Below are 18,565 nucleotides of genomic sequence, written 5' to 3'. Positions count from 1 at the left end.
AAAAATAAAAAACCATCACCCACATCCTCTTCTATATCTTTATCTTCATCATTATCATTGTTATCAGCACCTCTTGCAATTGCACAATTATACCAAACCAAACCCACCTCATCTCTTTACAAAGAAAGCCTCATTACTATACCAAAGACCTCACTTCTCACAATTCCAACACTCATGTCTTAGACTTCCAAACAATATAAAGTGTAAACATTCACATTGATTGACAACACAAATGACAAATAATGATGTGATACTATTAACAAAAAATCAAAAATAATGACAGCAATAAAACTAGAAATCTAAAAAATCTCAATCTCTTTAAAAATAAAAATTATCACTCACATCCTCATCTTCATCATTATCACTATCATTAACAACCCAAGCAATTCCACCATTTCACCAATCCAAATCAAACCAAACCCACTTTCGAATAACAAGTTTGTAACAAAATCTACTGGATACAAACAGAGTTTCAACCTGCAATAATGGAAAAACATAAAGCTTTGAACACAGAGTAATAACAGATGAACACAGAGTTTCGAACATAAAGCGACAATGGAGGAAGACAAAGCTTGAAACAACTACTCATTCTCTCCTTTGATCAATATCTGACTTCACAACAATTATATAAAAATAGAGCACAATCTTGACCCTTCGTCTTTCCCAAACATCAATGAAACCCTAACAAAAATGTGTCTATCAGGAAGTAACACACAACGAAGCAATCTACAATAACATTGAAACTAGGGGTGCAACTCGGGCGGGTTCAGTCAGGTTGGAAGGTTGTCCAAGCCCAGCCCAAGTTGTGCTGAGACCTACCCAAGTCCGCCCAAGCCCAAATTGTAACCCGAGGTTGTCTGCCCAAGCCCGACTCGAGTTAAACCCGAATTGCCCGAATTGCCCGAATTGTAAATGAATTTAAGTTTTTTGTGTTTCCCAGCTACATTATTAAATTATTAAAATTTGACTCTATTTACAATTTTTTTTTTTTAAATAGAAAATCATTAATACCATCAAAACAAATAATTTATATAATGTAAGAGAGATGCCACTATAGTAGTCCTTACAATTATGAGTGAAAATAAAAAGAAAAAAAGTAAGATTTTATGTTATTTTTATATATAATATATATTCAATATGAGTTAATAATATAAATTATTTTAATATCATGTAATGGCTAATAATTTATATATATATATATATATATATATTTAATATTTTTATATATTTATATATGTATAATTCTAGCTTCGGGTTGCTCGGGTTACTTGACGTCTTTGTCCAAGCCCGCCCAAATTTAATTCAGACTTCTGAATTTTTGCCCAAGCCCGTACCGAATTTGAAAATATTTTGTCCAAGCCCTAAAAAAATTCTGACTGGGCTCGGGTTGCTCGGGTTGAGCCCGCCCAAGTTGCACCCCTAATTGAAACTAAATCACAATCAACTTCGTAAATCAAGGAAACTACCAAAATATATTGGTATATTCTTTTTATGTGTAATATATATGAACAATAAATATAAGAGTATAAGAGTAACAAATAATGTAAATCAGGAAAAAAAATTTATGGAATAAATGTATAAATACATGGGACTAGATAGGTTATAAATTGGGTCCAGCTTGTCTCAAGTTGAGATCAAGACTAGACCCGTCCAGTTCGGCCCATGGGGCCTATTTTTTGGGCCCGTTTTGATAATCCGAACCGTTCAATGTGCAGAACTCGTCGAGTACTACATGTCTGTAAAAAATCACATTGATCGGATATCAATAACTATGTGATCAAATCAGTTTTGTATAAAAAAAATGGACAGTGAAACAATTAACGGTTGATAAAAAACTGTTTTGTTCACATAGCTATCGATATCCGATCAACGTGATTTTTTACAGGCATATAATACTCGACGAGTTCTACTCATTGAATGGTTCAGATTATCAAAACGGGACCCGTGGTGGGCCCCCACGGGCCCAACAGCACAGTCCAGTCCGATCTTAGACTGGACCAAAGCCACTGCCTATAAATTTCCTTAATGGACTTATTGAGTTAGAACACCCCTAAATAAGATTTATCAATAAAAAAAACCCTAAATTTAATTAACCCTAGTTTTTTTTTATAAAATAAAATTAATTCTATTATATAAAGCACAAATTTAGACCACATATATTAAAACTTTGTTACACTTTTTTTTCTTTTTCAGCAATACCTCTAAAATAATTGAAAAACTATCATAGTAAATAAGATGACTTCTCTCTAATTAGTGATCTAACTAAAGAGGGGTTGTTGAGCTTCGTGGGCCCATTTCGGGGCTCCCCTCGATAATCCAATTATTCATTTTATAGAAATCGTTGAAAACATAATTAATATTAAAAAAATTTGATTGATCAGATATTGATAATTATACATTTGTTGTATAAAATTTTACAAGGAGTATAATTTTGATATTATACCGTCTCAAAATTTCAATCAATCTAATTTTTTATATGAATGTTCTTCTCAAAATTCATACAAAATAAAAGATTCAAATTATTCAAACTAAACTCTAAAGTGGGTCTAAAAAACCCTACAAGTTGGATTAGGAGCTCACCCCATAAAATAACTACTAAATATTTTCCAAACTTATCTTTCTCATTAATCATGTAACTTAAAAATTCAGATATAAAATTACAAATGCATCTATGTTTGGTAACGTTTACGTTTTCAGTTTATATTTACAAAAATTTTATAAACTGATTTTTGTTTATTTTTTGTTTATTTTTAGAAAAACATAAACTACAAACACGTTTAGTAATTGACAAAATGTTTAAAAAATTTAAAAATATAAAAAAGACTAAGAAATGGCAAGTGGTGGCAAGTGGTGGCGGAAGACGGTGGTGGAAAGTGGTGACGGTGGGTGGTGGGTAGCTGGTGGTGGTGGGTGGTGGTAGGTGGGTGGTGGTGGTTGGTGGGTGGGTGACGGTGGTGAGTAATGGGTGGTAGCGTGTGAGTGGTGGGTGGTAGCGTGTGGGTGGTGGCGGGGGGTGGTGGTGGTGGCGGGTGGTGGGTGGTGGTGACAGGTGGGTGGTAGGTGGTGATGGTGGGTGGGTGGGTGACGGTGGCGGATGGTGGGTGGTAGCGAGTGGGTGGTGGTGGTGGTGGTGGCGGTGGCGGCAAGTGGTGGTGGCAAGTGGGTGGCGGGTGGCAGGTGGTGGCGGGTGGTGGTGGCAGGTGGGTGGCAGATGGCAGGTGGTGGCGGGTAGGTTGTGGTGGGTGGGTGGGTGACGGTGGCGGATGGTGGGTGATAGCGAGTGGGTGGTGGTGGTGGTGTGTGGTGGGTGGTGGTGGCGGATGGCGGGTGGCGGTGGGTGGTGATGGTGGGTGAGTGGGTGACAGTGACGGGTGGTAGCGAGTGGGTGGTGGTGGTGGTGGCAGGTGGGTGGTGGTGGGTAGTGGCTGGTGGTGGTGGTGGTGGTGGTGGTGGTGGGTGGGAGGGTGACGGTGACGGGTGGTAGGTGGTAGCGAGTGGGTGGTGTTGGTGGTGGGTGGTAGGTGGCGGGTGGGTGATGGTGTTGGTGGTGGGTGGTAGGTGGCGGGTGGGTGATGGTGGTGGTGGTGGTGGTGGTGGTGGTGGTAGGTAGGTAGGTAGTGGTAGTGGTAGTGGTAGCGGGTGGGTAGCAGGTGGCTGGTGATGGTGGGTGGCTAGTGGTGGCAGGTGGGTGGTAAGTGATGGTTGCAAGTAGGTGACGAGTGGTGGTGGTGGCGGGCGGTGGATGGCGGTGGCGGGTGGTGGGTGGTGGCAGGTGGGTGGCAGGTGAGTGGTGGTGGCAAGTGGTGGTGGGGGGTGGGTGATGGGTGGTGGGTGGTGGTGACAGTAGACGGTGGTGGAAAATGGTGGCGGGTGGTGACTAGTGTTAGGTGATAAAAAAAAAAAAACTGAAAATTCAAAACGGAAACACATTTTTTGTGTTTTCATTTTTTGGCCAAATTTATAAACTGAGACTACTAATTTATAAATCAAAAATTTTATCAAATAAATTTTTATTTAAATTTTTTAAAATTTTATAAATATAAACAAAAAACTAAAAACGAGTGTTACCAAACGGCACCATCACGTCTCGCATCTGCACTCACTATTAACGGTGAATTTAGATGTAAAAATACAAACGTATAACGTTTACACTCACCGTTACTAAAAAAAAAAAAAATAAAGAGAGAGAGAGGAGAGAGGGAAGGAGAGAGAAAGTCCATAAGAATAACGGCCACATAGTGGAACCTTTTTTCACTTGGGAGTTGTGGGAGGTTCCTTAATAGCTAGACAAAGGAAAGAATAGTTAGAAGAAAGAAAGAGTGAGTGATGAGAGAGAGAGAGAGAGAGAGTGGGAGAGGACAAAGGACAGTTAGTTTTACTAGGAAAGGAGCTTCCTAAGCCGTAGGGATGCTCATATCAGACAATTCTCAGCCCTTCGATTCTTTTTGGCGTAGGATTCTCAGTTGAGTACACGTGCTTCCTATCCTTTCCTTTACCCCTCTCTCTCTCTCTCTCCCCCTCCTTTTCTTTCATCTTTGCTTCCATGCATGGATTTCTCCTCCAAATATAGTATTCCTATGCAGAGTTAGAGAGAGAAACTAAAGACAGATGAGAGAGAAACATAAAGGCTTTTAATTTTTCTCCTTTGCCTTGTTCATCTCCATCATTAAGCAACAAAGGCAACACAACACAACCCATCTCTTCAAATTTGATTTTTTTTTTTTTTTTCTTCAAAACTTTTTAACTACCAGTGAGAGAGAGAGAGAGTCACTCAAAATATTCAATACTACTCTGTTTCTTTGCTTCTTCTCTACATCAGATCTTGTTCTTCCCCAAGAATTCAATGAAATCTGAGATGGGTTCTTTAGTTCTCCAATAAAACTCGTAACTCACTTGAATTTTCTCATCAGATTTCACTATTTCAGCTTTCAATTCTAGTTTTCTGATCTGGGTTTTTCGTGTTTGATCAGCATTTTGGATCGGAACAGAGTAATTCAAGTTCCTGTGATTAGATTTGAATTCTCTGAGTCTGTTTTCTGATCTGTGTTCTCTCTTTCGAAGTGAATTGTAATTCTCATCAATGGAAGAAGATCAAGAGTTCAAGCATTCTTGCAAATTCTGCAACAAGAGCTTCCCATGTGGAAGATCATTGGGAGGTCACATGAGGTCTCATGTCATAAATTCCTCTGTTGAAACCGACGAAAAGCTCACCAAAAAGAAGCTCTCATCGATCAACAATGGCGAAAACAATGCTAGTTATGGACTCAGAGAGAATCCCAAAAAGACTTGCAGATTTGCAAGGTCAAATGGAGAAGATGCTATGTTTCATGACAAGCTCTGTAGAGAATGTGGCAAAGGCTTTCAGTCATGGAAGGCCTTGTTTGGGCACATGAAATGTCACTCTGAGAGATTTTCATCAAACAGTGCTGTGGAAGTCATCGACAGCCAATCGGACAACGAAACAGCGGGGGCGGCACCGAATCGGAAGAAGAGATCTAGGAGAATGAAAATGACAAGGTACAACAACAACAACATAGCCACAACAACAACAACAACCTCTTCCTCTGTTTCTGAGATTGAGCATGAACAAGAAGAGGTTGCTATGTGTTTGATGATGCTTTCTAGGGACGTGGGTAGTAACTTCAATGGTTTGAACTCTGTTACTGAGTCTTCTGATAACAATTTTGAGCTTTTGGAAGCTGGATCATCAATTTTTCCTAGAAAAATTGCTAAAAGGGGTATTATGAATTCTTGGTCTGATTGTGGTGAGGCTGTGAAGTTCAAGAAGCTGAGAAATGGGAAGTTGGGATCTAAAATCTTGGATTCTGTTTCACAATTGGACACAAATCAATCAGATTGCGGTGAAAAACTGTTTTCAAGAAACGGGTCTAAACTTAATAAGTCAGATTTTGAAGCATCTGAAGTTGAATTGGGAAAGGATTTGATGCTAGATCAAGCTGAGAAACAGAGTAAATTTGAGTGTACAACTTGTAACAAGACATTCCATTCATACCAAGCTCTTGGGGGTCACAGGGCAAGTCACAAGAAGATCAAAGGCTGTTTCGCTTCAAAAATCGATAGCAGCCCTGAAAACAGTTTTGAAACTACTGAGATCACTCCTACTCCTAACCCAATTCATGAAATCAAATCCACAAACAAGAAGAACCCAATTGAGCAAGAGACAAGTACTAGTATTTGTGTGTCGAAGAAGAGCAAGGGACAACATGAGTGTCCAATTTGCTTCAAAGTGTTCTCATCAGGACAAGCTCTTGGGGGTCACAAGAGATCACACCTAATTGGTGCCTCTTCTGAGGCCAAAAACAACCAAAGTAGTGGTGTTGTGATTCAAAAGCCGATATCTGAAATCCGCGATCTTCTTGATCTGAACTTGCCTGCTCCTGTTGAAGAAGATAGTGGGCGCGTGCACGTTGAGTTCAAACCATGGTGGGTTGAAAGCAACCACAAGCACGAGGCCATGGTTGGTTTGATCTCTAATTGACGATGAACTCGACGATCATTCATAGTCCTAGCCTTGGTTTTCCATGATCAAAGTTTCTGTATCTTTGGTTGTCTCTAATTGATGATGAACTCGAAAAACATTCATAGTCCTAGCATTGGTTTGATCTCAAGTTGACGATGAACTTGATGATGATTCATAGTCCTAGCCTTGGTTTTCCATGATCAAAGATTTTCAAGAGTGTACAGATTCATTCATTCTTTACATAATTGAAGTGTTTGCCGAGGCGAGGTAACAATTCCCCAACTTGCTGCAGCTTAGGGCCTCTAAGTAGCCCATCTTCAACTTCCCTAGTTACAAGTTTTTTTTTTTTTTGGCTAATTTGTTTTGAATTTTCACATTATTTCTTATGTGTTTGTCAAGAGAATAATCTCATATTGTGTCAAATCTAAGCTCATTGATATGTTTTTACCTCATGAGTCTGTTAATCTTATTGAATTACATGCTTTTACTTGCAATCCAACTTCCATTATATATAGAGGGTAAGTTATACTTTTGACCTTTGTAATTCAACTTAAATTCACATTCCGTCCAAATTGAATGTTAAAACTCATGATTTTTTAACCGATGTCAGTCACAAGAGGAGTACACGTAGAAAAAATTAACTATCGTATGGATAAAATGACCAAATTAAAACTCAACTTCAAATCTAAAGGCAAACATTGCTCAAATCAAAATGAAATTTAAGTTACATTATAAAAGTTAAAATGTAACTTAACAATATATTTGTATTGAGAAGTGAACATGCTTTGGGGCAAAAAAAAAAAAAAAAATTGGCAGTGAAGAGAGAAATGAGTGAGGTGTTGAAAATTGTGTTGGTGTGTGAAGTCATGAGGAAATTAAGGTATTTTTATTATATGTACACAAAGATAGCATGTGAGCTCATGGTGGTTGTTTAGTCACCTACCATAAAACATGACAACCCATCTTCACTTCCCTTTCCTCTTAAGCTTATTAGTGTACTAGTGTTGTTAATTGTATACATATTTTATTCCATAGACTATGCTCAATAGAAATATCATGATTTGATATTTATATAAAAAATACACTATTGGTCCTTCTAGTTTGAGAGAAATTTCATTTCAGTTCTTATAGTTTTAATTTCATCAATTTAAACTCTATCCTTCAAATTGTGTAACAATGTAATCCCCCAATCAATTATCATTAGAATTTTAAACTAAAAAAGATCACCTGCAACTCACTTGGGAGTTCTAATAATTCCTACACAAGAAATGTAAATGAATAAATTATTGTGGTAATCCTTGTAGTTTTTTTTGAATTTCACTTTGGTCTTTTTGGTATTGAGTGTGTCACTTTTCTTGTACAAATATTAATGGCGTAATAGAAGTACTACATTGAAACAAAATTAGAAGTGTGAGTTTTAAATTGATGAAATTAGAATTATAGGGACTAAAGTGAAACCTTGCCAAACTGTAGGGATTAATAATGTAATTTATCTTATATATATATATATATATTGGACCACTTATAATATTAGTTCATATGGGTTTATCTGCAGGATGTAATCAATGCATGCTGCATCTCTTTTTTTTCTTGGTTGAATAAATCATTTCTAATAGTTTAAAGCAACAGAGCCCCCAAAGTCTTCTCAAGTTTTTGGATCTGTTTAGTTCCAAACTCTCAATTTCATTTTCACTAAATTGAAGAGGCTCAATTCAACACAACAAGAAGTTTGAGAGTTGGGTTGGTGAATGGGATTGGGAATTGGTGCACAATCTTCACATTTTTAACACAATTTGGTTTATTTTCTGTTGGGTTAAACATTCTAGTCTCCCATCAATGGTATTTTGCCAAAGTTGACTTAATGAACAAAGCCTTATGTTTGTGTGTATATATTTGGACACTGCTAATGAATCAATGCATTGATGATAGATCAAACCATAAACTTAGAGGACAAGGGGGTGATTATTGTTTAACAATTAAATATTTTTAAAATATACATATTTGTCTCTATTATTAAGGTTTTTTTTTTTAAATTATAAATAGCCATTCCCTATAAATTTAAAAAAAAAAAATTAGTCTATGGAATATCAAGTCAAAGTACAAAATTAAAAATTTTGAACAAAATATAACCCCCAAAAATAAGTTTATCACAACTTGGAGTAAAGTCAGCACATTAGTACTTGATTGTATTCATTGAGGAAAATATTGTTCGAAATTTTAATTTTGATTTTATTGTAGATTCTTTTAACGACATGAACGGGTACCAAGTATAATTTAAGTGTGTCATTTCAATATGTCTAGTATAGAATCCTCCTATTGACTAAATTGTTCCGTTAAACTCATTAACGACTCAAGTGAAAATACTAAAATACTCTTATATAGAAATAACATCATTGTGCAAATCATTTTTATCATTTTTTTAGAGGCAATATTTTTTTTTTTTTACCTTCGTGTGCTTTACTCTGTGTATCTCACTTGTTATTAACTTGGACAGAATACTTAATAGTACACTTTATTCCACAATTTTTCGAATTGTATGGGGTAATTCACATATGAACCAAAACCAAACTACAAGAGAGGTAAAGTTAAATTTGTTCATAAATATTCATCTTATTTTGCACTTTTTATGCCAATAGAAATTGATATTGTATTCTATACTTCCTTTTAAAATATTGTTAGTATATATATGCTCTCTCAACATTAGAATTATGTATCTCACTTCAAAAAATAATTATATTAGAATTATGGATCCATCCATACATCAGATAGTATTTTGATTTCAGTAGAATTATTTTTTATGAGCGTGATCACACTAGTGTTATTGTTCAATATATAAGAAATACTATAATAATCATCTATTTTTATGATTTGTGTCAGTCTAATTATCAACATTACATTGAAGATATATATAAATAGTCAAACTTATTACGTTAACATTGTGTTTATAAATACAATAATAAATATAATATAATTTAAAAATATGATATGTGTAACCTTATTAATAGCATATTGTTGTTGCAGGATCCAGTTGTGTTGGTGGGAGAAGTAGTTATTTTAGTTGCTTTGGTTGTTGGCTGATGTGTTGCTTTAAAGAAGAAAGAACTGAGAGAGTTGCAACATTTGGTTAGGCTCTTACCAACTTCAAGGATATTTCTGTTTCTTTAAAAAATGAAAACAGGGCAAGTGGTGGGTAGTCCAAAAGTTATATTTTTTTAATATTTTCTTATTTTGGGGAAAATATCTTTAGAATATATTCTGTTTGATTTTGAATTTTTAAAAATAATTTTTGTTTTTTTTATTTTTGTGTTTTTTATTTATTTTTAGTGATTTTTTTTTGTATTTTAATTAATTTTATTTAAATATATCTAATCTAAATGTTCCTAAAAAGTAAGATATTTGTAAAAAAAAAAATCTTTTAAGAAAATTAATCTATACAAAAATGTAATAAATTTTTTGTATTTAGTGAATTTTTTAAAAAAAAATATTTATGAATTTTATATTTTTTAAGTGTATCTAGATTAAGTAAATCTAAAAAAAAATATTAAATTATTAAAAAAATTGACTAAAAATAAAACAATATGAATTTAAAGCTCAAAGAGTATTTTTAAAAAATCCAAAACCAAATTAATGTAATTTTAGAATTTTCAGACAATGTCCTTTTTCAAAATATTAGAAGTTGTACATTACTATGGTAATATAGAATATTTGCTCGTGGCATTGTATATAAGGTTGTGCACGGTGTGGTTTGAGTAATTTGAGAATAAAATTATAAATTGAATAGCGGATTAACAAATTGTGGTTTGAATGGTTTTGAGCAGATAGACGGATTGAAAAATATTCTAACCAATTATCAAGTCTTTGCATAATATATAACACTAATTTGCAAAATATTTTTCATATATATAACACAAACTAATTTTACATAATATTATATATATATATATATATATATATATAACTACTAATTTGAAATAAATTTCACATCTTAAATATTTTTCACACTCATTTTATTTTGATATTTCATTATAAGTTAAAAAATATATATGTATTAACTATAGCAGAACGGAGCGGTTTCGAACAATTAGCGAATAGATCGGTGCGAATTGATGCGGATCGGTATGATTTTAGCCGATTTGATGGTATTTTGCATAACCCTAATTGTATATGACATACTCTAAAAAAATTTGGACTTAAAAAAAAAAACTAGCATGCTCTCAAGCTCACGTGGTTTATCCATGAGTCTCATAAATTTTGTTTGAGTAAATTAAGCATAGCTCTTTTGAGTAACAAATAAATTACAATTAGCTCATATTTTTTATATATTTATATCATTTTTTTTTAAATTATAAATTTTATAACACTCTAACCTATACAATTTGTCATCTCTTAGTCAAACAGATGAAAAATGATATCATTATTCATTAAACTAAATTGCCTAGTTTACCACCCTTCATTGTTTTTATATCCAAATATTACTTATCTCCATATACTCGTGTTCTATATTTGAATAATACACATTGCTGAGAGAATAGAGGTAATTCGACAAATTCACTAGATAAGAGGGAGAGTAATTGTATTATTTGACGTCAATACATATTAATGCAAAATATCTAAAAATATTGCTGTAATTTTATCACCTTCATTAACAATGTTGAAGTGAAGTCTTTATTATTGTAAAAGAGTCAATTTAATTTTATTAAAATTATTGGATTAATTGTAATTTTTTTAATACTAGAAAAAAGATTAGTATAATTTATCCTTTCAAGTTTGATATAACATGACTCACCCATGCCTTATCATTCGCTCAAGCATTGTACAAATTCAATCAGATATGATCTTACCCATTGATCTAACTTGTTTGATTGATAAGTGTGGACTTATTTAAAATATTTTTATTTTTTTACCAGAAAAAATGTATGTTAATGTGGCACACATGTAATATTTCATTACTTAAAATCAACTAATCAAAGGAAGAACTTGAGAGTCATGAGTCCGACCTCACTCATAAACTCGCTTTGAAGTTATCACTTCGAATATTTTTCCTTAATTTTTATTTAAGTGTCAATAGAATATTTGTCATGAGAGTTTAAATTGAATTGAATTTAAATAATAAAGCTAATCATTTTATGTTATACTTTTGGAAAATAATAAGTCTGACAATTAATGATTGGTTTTGAGGGTTTTTTTTTTTTTTTTTTGGGTACTATTTAAAAAAAAATGTACTATTTAAAAAAAAAATGGTTTTAGAGTATTTCTAGCATGTAGAGTCCACACAAAAATTGTCATTGAAGTGTTGAAATTACCTTAACTTTTGGGCCTTCCCCAAGTTCAAGCAAAGAGGATTGTAACTTTGTTTATTTCATTCATTCAACTTTCATACAAAGTCAAATGGGTAGTTAAAGTAATGATAACATGTGAGTATCATGGGATGAATGAGTTGAGTTCAATTTACTTTATGAAAATTTATAACAAAAAAAAATCATTTTATAAAATAGTGATAATAATAATAAGAAGAAGAAGATGGCGAAGGATAAAGGAGAAGGAAGAAGGAGAAGAAAGAAACAAAAAAAAAAAAATGATATCAAAATAACAGATTTGTAATTTGTTCCACTCTCCCCCACCCAAAAAAAAGCACTAATATTTTGTTTTTCTTTTCTATTATATAAACAATAAAGTCTGAATTTTTTTTTTTATTTATTTTTGTGCATGATAAGGTTTGAATATTGATGTGGTCATTAAATTAGAGTAACCTAATATTTTTACCCAAGAGAGAAAAGAGAATGAAGTAGAAGCTATATATATTTTGTATATTTCTTTTGTTTGATTTTAAAAATGAGGAAAAAGATGAATATTTATTTGTAAAAAAAACAAACTTACTTTTTGGTTAGTTATTGATGCATTCCACATCCATCAAGATAATTTATAAGATGGTGTAGAACACTTCTATTATGGCATATCTTTTGGGTTGAAACTCAAATTAGGCCGAAGTGATAATACTTCCAAGTGGAAGTTGGGCCTGATGTGGTATGACAGGTAGGCCTTATTTGGGATAAATCAAAAAAAAGTCAAAAAGTTACTAAAAAATTTAAAAAGTCTATACTATTTAAGAGTAGCATGTGGGGGAAGTCACTAGGGGTGTACACGGTTCGGATTGGTTCGGTTCTGAGAAAATCTAAGAACCGAACCGATCCTAACGGTTCTGTGATTTTGAGAACCAGACCAGACCGTTACACTTGTAAAACCGAACCAGAACCAAACCGAAAAAACGGTTCGGTTTCGGTTTGGTTTACGGTTCCAAAAATTTCTATTTACAAGAATAAATTGTTAATATTAGCAAAATAATTACTCAAACTAATTACATTTAACTCTTGATAAAACTAATAATATTAAGGCATTACTTAATATTACATATCTATACCATCCTAATATCATTAAAATTATAAAAAACCAATTAATAAAAATAAAACTTGATAATATATTATATATATATATATATATGTTTTAAAATTCGGTTCGGTTCGAACCGCGGTTTTCTCATAAAATCCATTAACCGAACCGTTTTTACGGTTCTCATATTTTTTAATCCGAAACCGAACCAATTCTTAATGGAACCAAACCAAACCGTATGATTCGGTCTGGTTCGGTCCGGATTACCGGTTTGAACGGATTTTTGAACAGCCCTAGAAGTCACTAAGGAAAATTATTATGTTGCCTTTTGAATTCAACTACCCCAAAAGTCAAAAAGTCAAAAGGGTAAAATTGTCATTTTAATTTTACTACAATATTTTATTACATATCTTTTCGTAAAAAATTAAAAAATTATCCCCAAACATACATTTTTTTCTCTACTTTATTAACCAAAAAGCCTAAAAGTGTACTTATATAACACATCCCACACAACTTTATCCTGCCTATATCTAAGTGGAGGTGTTGACATGCTATGTTATTTAGAATAAACTTTTAAGACAACACATGACACTTTAGAGACAATGTGTCATACTTATGTCAAGATAAGATATTGGCATTCTACTTCATTTAAAATGAATTTGGAGACAGAATGTCATGCCTATGTCAAGGTAAAGATGTTGGCATTCCACGTCATTTAGAATGAACTTATAAGATGATAAACTCCTTTTAAGTTGAACTCAAGGAATAAACTCGTGAAAACAATTATAATCACTTTTTGTTCCAAAAAAAATAAAAATGTATAATCATTTAAAAAATATTCTTTTTATTTGTATATTTATTTTGACCAATTAATAATGCAATCATAATGTCGAACCACCAATGTAATATTCTTAATCTTATCATGTTATATTCTATCCCACGATTCAAGCAAAGACATCTTTTGTTCTTAAGGTTTCTTTTGAATGGGATGGGTTGTTTTATTTGTTTTGGTTTCATTTCAAGACAAAACTTGAAGCCATGAATGCCCTTTCCAACTTTCTTTGAGATTTCTTACGATTAAAATAGTGTTTGATTCATTAAAACTGTGTGAAATGAAATGATTTATCAAAATATTTATTTTCATATTTAATTAACTAAGAAAATAACAAAAAACACATTGGAAATAAAATTATCATTAGCTATTATAAAGAAATAATCATTCTATAAGAAAAATTACAGTATGACCATTTCATTCAATAAAACACGACAAATTTGTCTTATTTGTAAGTAAGTAGCAACTTTAACCCCAAGGGTTTGCCCTGATAAATGAGGCTTGAAACTTAGGGATTTACTCATTTTAAGGTCTCAGGTTTGATTCTCCTCATCAGTAACCGCAGGGAATTAACCTATTTCAAAAGGTTTGTTCGGGTTACAATAACTTAGTTTTGCGTGTGTAAGCTAGCCCAAGGATATCTACATATCAAAATGTTAACACCATAAATCTACAATTTTTATTATTATTTAATAATTGCAGGACACGTGGCATCCTCTTATTCATTTGGAAGTTAAAAGAAGTTATAGAGATAATGGAGAATATGAAGGACAAAGTGGATGAGTGGGAGAACAAAGTGGATGAGTGGAAGGACACATGGCAAGACAAGAATGAAGATGGAAGAAATGGGTAGTTACTAAGTAGTTATTGCTGTATTTTTTCTTCTATAAATAGCCATTAATGGCTACATTGCAAAGGATGCAGAACTTAAATCAAAGACAATTGATTTCAATATTTCTTATTATTTTCCTTATCTTAGGAGTAGTTTAACATAGATTTATATTTCGAAGCATTTATTTTCAGTATTTCCATTTCGAAGCATTTCATGCAATTTCTTTTCGAAGCATAGGAGTAGAGGTAAGTAATTATTACTTTGATTGTTCACTCAATCGTCTTTCTCCGTCCCTCTTTCTTCTTTTACTTTTTCTTTTCTCTACACTTGGCAAATTTGAAGTCCTCTTCGTTGAGGCAAAAGAACCGTCAACACAATCGCTTGATAATTGGCTTGAATTTAATCTGTAAGGATTTTTCAATCCTTGCTGGCACGCTCGCATTTATGATATTTTCCTTCGTAGGAAAAATAAGCCAACATTTTTTGGCACGCCCAGTGGGACAGCTAAGTGTAAGAAATGACAAATGATTTGGATTTCGCCATTCGAACTTGTCAATATGAAATATATTGGCGTGAAAGAGAAATTTTGGATCTTCAAGAAGAGATCCATTTTCTTGATGAAATAAACTTTCATCCCTTACAATATTATTTGGTGGAAGGAAAAAGACACCATTTAATTGGAGAAATTCATCAACTTGATATGGAAATTCGCCAATAGAATGATGAGTTATCAACTCTCACTACCAAGTCTTTAACTGAGGCTTTAATGGTCGGAATTGTTGAATTTTTTCTGAATTTTTTCATGGTTAAAAATAGTAAAAGCGAAGAATTGATTTCATCAATGGCTCGGGGGGTTCAAGAGTTCGTTTTAAAAAGAGCCAAATTATGAAATTAACACAACGAAAGAGCATGTTCTTGAGCCAAATTTGGCTAAGAATGATGTTCCGTGTATGACTCGAGGGGTCCAAAAACCAAATTTTAGAGAGTCAAGTCATGAAAATAATATATCTATGGGTGATTTTCATAAGCCATTAATGGCTAACATGGAAAAACAACCCACTTTGCCAAATAATTATGAAAACCTATTCGGCAAAAGTCATGTTTTTAAAACAAACATGGTCAAGAATAATGAACAAGCCACTGTTCATGAATTCAAAATTTTTGACATTTTTCAAAATGTCAAAAAGTATGAATTTTCATGGTCACACTATACCATGACTTTTGGTGTTCAAAATCCTTTTTGGATTTGTGGTTCACATCAAAATATAATTATGATGATGTGGCTAATAAAATTAACAAATTGTTCTTATGAGTTCGAAGCACTAAGAACAAGGGATGACCATTTAAAATGCATGAACTTGGCTAGAAAAAGCCTGTGCATTTAAATAAATGGTTGAGAATGGCTTATCTTTTCAAATTGATGGCCAGTTGTTTGTATGTACATAATCAAAGCATCGAAGATACATTCGAAGCATCAAGAGTTGTTTCGAAGGTTGATTACTTCACATTCGAAGCTGTATAAAGCTTTGAAGATACATTCGAAACATCAAGAGTTGTTTCGAAGGTTGATTACTTCACCTTCGAAACTGTATAAAACTTTGAAAACTTTCGAAATGTGTACATCTCTTCAAATATATGTAAAATGACAATTAATTAGTTGTCGAATAATGCCTGTTTTTGGCATCATAAGTTGGCTCGAAGAACAACAGTTTTGGTGTCTTCGAAGAATTAATAATTGGTTCGAAGCACAAAATTAATATTTTCATTAATTCTGTATAAGTTATGAATAACCACAATGTTGGCCAAAAACAGCTCCGAAAGCCGTTTTGCCATAAGTTGCTTCGAAAGCCGTTTTGCCATAATTTTGTAAGCTTCGAAGCACTCTATCTTGTATCAACAACAGCTTCGAAGAAATAATAATGGTGGTTGTGAACCTTCGAAGCTTTGTCGAGTATTTTTGAGGATGTAATTCGTCTTTGGTCGGTTCCATCGACCTTCGAAGAATGATTTTGGTCCTTTATATCACTTTCGAAGCTTGTTACTAGTAATAATTCGAGTCATCTTGTCATAATTTCATACTCATTCGAAGCACTTTATTGGTGTTGTTACATCATTCGAAGCACTTTGCTGCTTAGGTTAGTCATGTGCTTGGTTCGGCCCTTCAAAAATTCAAATAAACATCATTTTTAAGGGCCGCGGGGGGTAATGTTAACACCATAAATCTGCAATTTTTATTATTATTTAATAATTGCATGACACGTGGCATCCTCTTATTCATTTGGAAGTTAAAAGAAGTTATAGAGATAATGGAGAATATGAAGGACAAAGTGGATGAGTGGGAGAACAAAGTGGATGAGTGGAAGGACACATGGCAAGACAAGAATGAAGATGGAAGAAATGGGTAGTTACTAAGTAGTTATTGCTGTATTTTTTCTTCTATAAATAGCCATTAATGGCTACATTGCAAAGGATGCAGAACTTAAATCAAAGACAATTGATTTCAATATTTCTTGTTATTTTCCTTATCTTAGGAGTAGTTTAACATAGATTTATATTTCGAAGCATTTATTTTCAGTATTTCCATTTCGAAGCATTTCATGCAATTTCTTTTCGAAGCATAGGAGTAGAGGTAAGTAATTATTACTTTGATTGTTCACTCAATCGTCTTTCTCCGTCCCTCTTTCTTCTTTTACTTTTTCTTTTCTCTACACTTGGCAAATTTGAAGTCCTCTTCGTTGAGGCAAAAGAACCGTCAACACAATCGCTTGATAATTGGCTTGAATTTAATCTGTAAGGATTTTTCAATCCTTGCTGGCATGCTCGCATTTATGATATTTTCCTTCGTAGGAAAAATAAGCCAACACAAAATAAAAAAAAATAAAAAAAATAAAAAAAGAAAGAAAGAAGAGGGAGAGAGCAAATTTTGCCCTGTAGTTTGGAGTGCTATTTTACCTGTGTTGAATATTTTACATGAGACCTAACAAATTAGGATATATTTATGATGTTCTTGCATGCTTAAAAGTAAAAATAAAACCTAAGAGAAGGTAGCTAAGCCAGGAGTTGAACAAATTGATGAACATCTAATCATTTTTGGATGATGCAGCGAATTTTGTCGAGTCTCTTCTTATTGCAGACATGATGGGTGTTGTTTATGTGAGGGTTTAACTCGCAAATTATTTGTTAGTAAAAAAATTTTTCAAAAATGGTTTATACCCCCACTGGGGGTCGACCCCCAGTGAGGTGGAGGCCCGTGATTGGGCGAAAAAAAACTTTTTTTTTTTTAGTTGTCAGCCAGTGGGGGCGCGCCACCTCACTGGGGGTGCGACCCCCACTGGGGATATTTAGCCTCCGTTTGGGAAGTGGGTTGGCTTTTTGGCTTTTTGGCTTTTTTGGTTATTTTAGCCTGGGCTTAAAAGCTTGGTTTGGGAAGGACTTTTTGATTTTTTGGCTTTTTTGAATTTTTTTGTGAGAGAAGAATGTAATGATTATGGGTTGGATGTGATGTTTTGTTTGTTATGGCTAAAATAGCCTATTTTGTTTTTTGTGGCTAAATTAACCAAAAAAGTCCAAACTATGGCTTCCCAAACGAAGCCTTAGTAGGGTTCAATTTTTTTTAGGCACAATTGACAATGTCATACAAATTCGTCAAACAAAAAAACTGAGCCATTATGTGAAATTTTAATGTCTTAATAGATGTATGATTTTTTTTAAAACTATGAGAAGACAAAAGAACTTGCAAACAAACTACAGAAAAACAAACTTTTAGTTGATAATTGCCTAGGTTACATTGAAATTGAAATGGTACATTTTAACAAGTACAACTATTTTCTTATTTTGAGTCTAATATATTTGGAGTTTTGAGACGCCCACAAATATATATAGATATATATACAAAAATGTTTCATGCCCCATTTCTTCTCACCCCCTTTGACCCCCTTTCTCTCTCATTAGTTATATTTTCTTTTTTTTTTTTTTTTTTTCCTGCTCCTCCAATCATCACCCGCCACGTGTCTATGGGGTTGTGGGGGTGGTG

General features: G+C 33.3%; 1 protein-coding gene across 1 annotated transcript; it reads left to right on the top strand.

Annotated features, from left to right (window-relative positions):
• Positions 1-4,336: 4,336 nt before the first annotated feature.
• LOC114310473 (uncharacterized) lies at positions 4,337-6,933 on the top strand. The gene is made up of 2 exons (XM_028256455.2): positions 4,337-4,884; positions 4,971-6,933. The coding sequence occupies exon 2, from the start codon at positions 5,081-5,083 to the stop codon at positions 6,497-6,499; it is 1,419 nt and encodes a 472-aa protein (XP_028112256.2). The 5' UTR covers positions 4,337-4,884; positions 4,971-5,080; the 3' UTR covers positions 6,500-6,933.
• The last annotated feature ends 11,632 nt before the right edge of the window (positions 6,934-18,565 follow it).

This window comes from Camellia sinensis, chromosome 15 (genome assembly GCF_055761805.1).
Source record: "Camellia sinensis isolate YWXY chromosome 15, ASM5576180v1, whole genome shotgun sequence".
NCBI lineage: Eukaryota > Viridiplantae > Streptophyta > Magnoliopsida > Ericales > Theaceae > Camellia > Camellia sinensis.
Note: the sequence above shows the minus strand (reverse complement) of the source record. Positions and strands in the feature narration are given on the sequence as shown.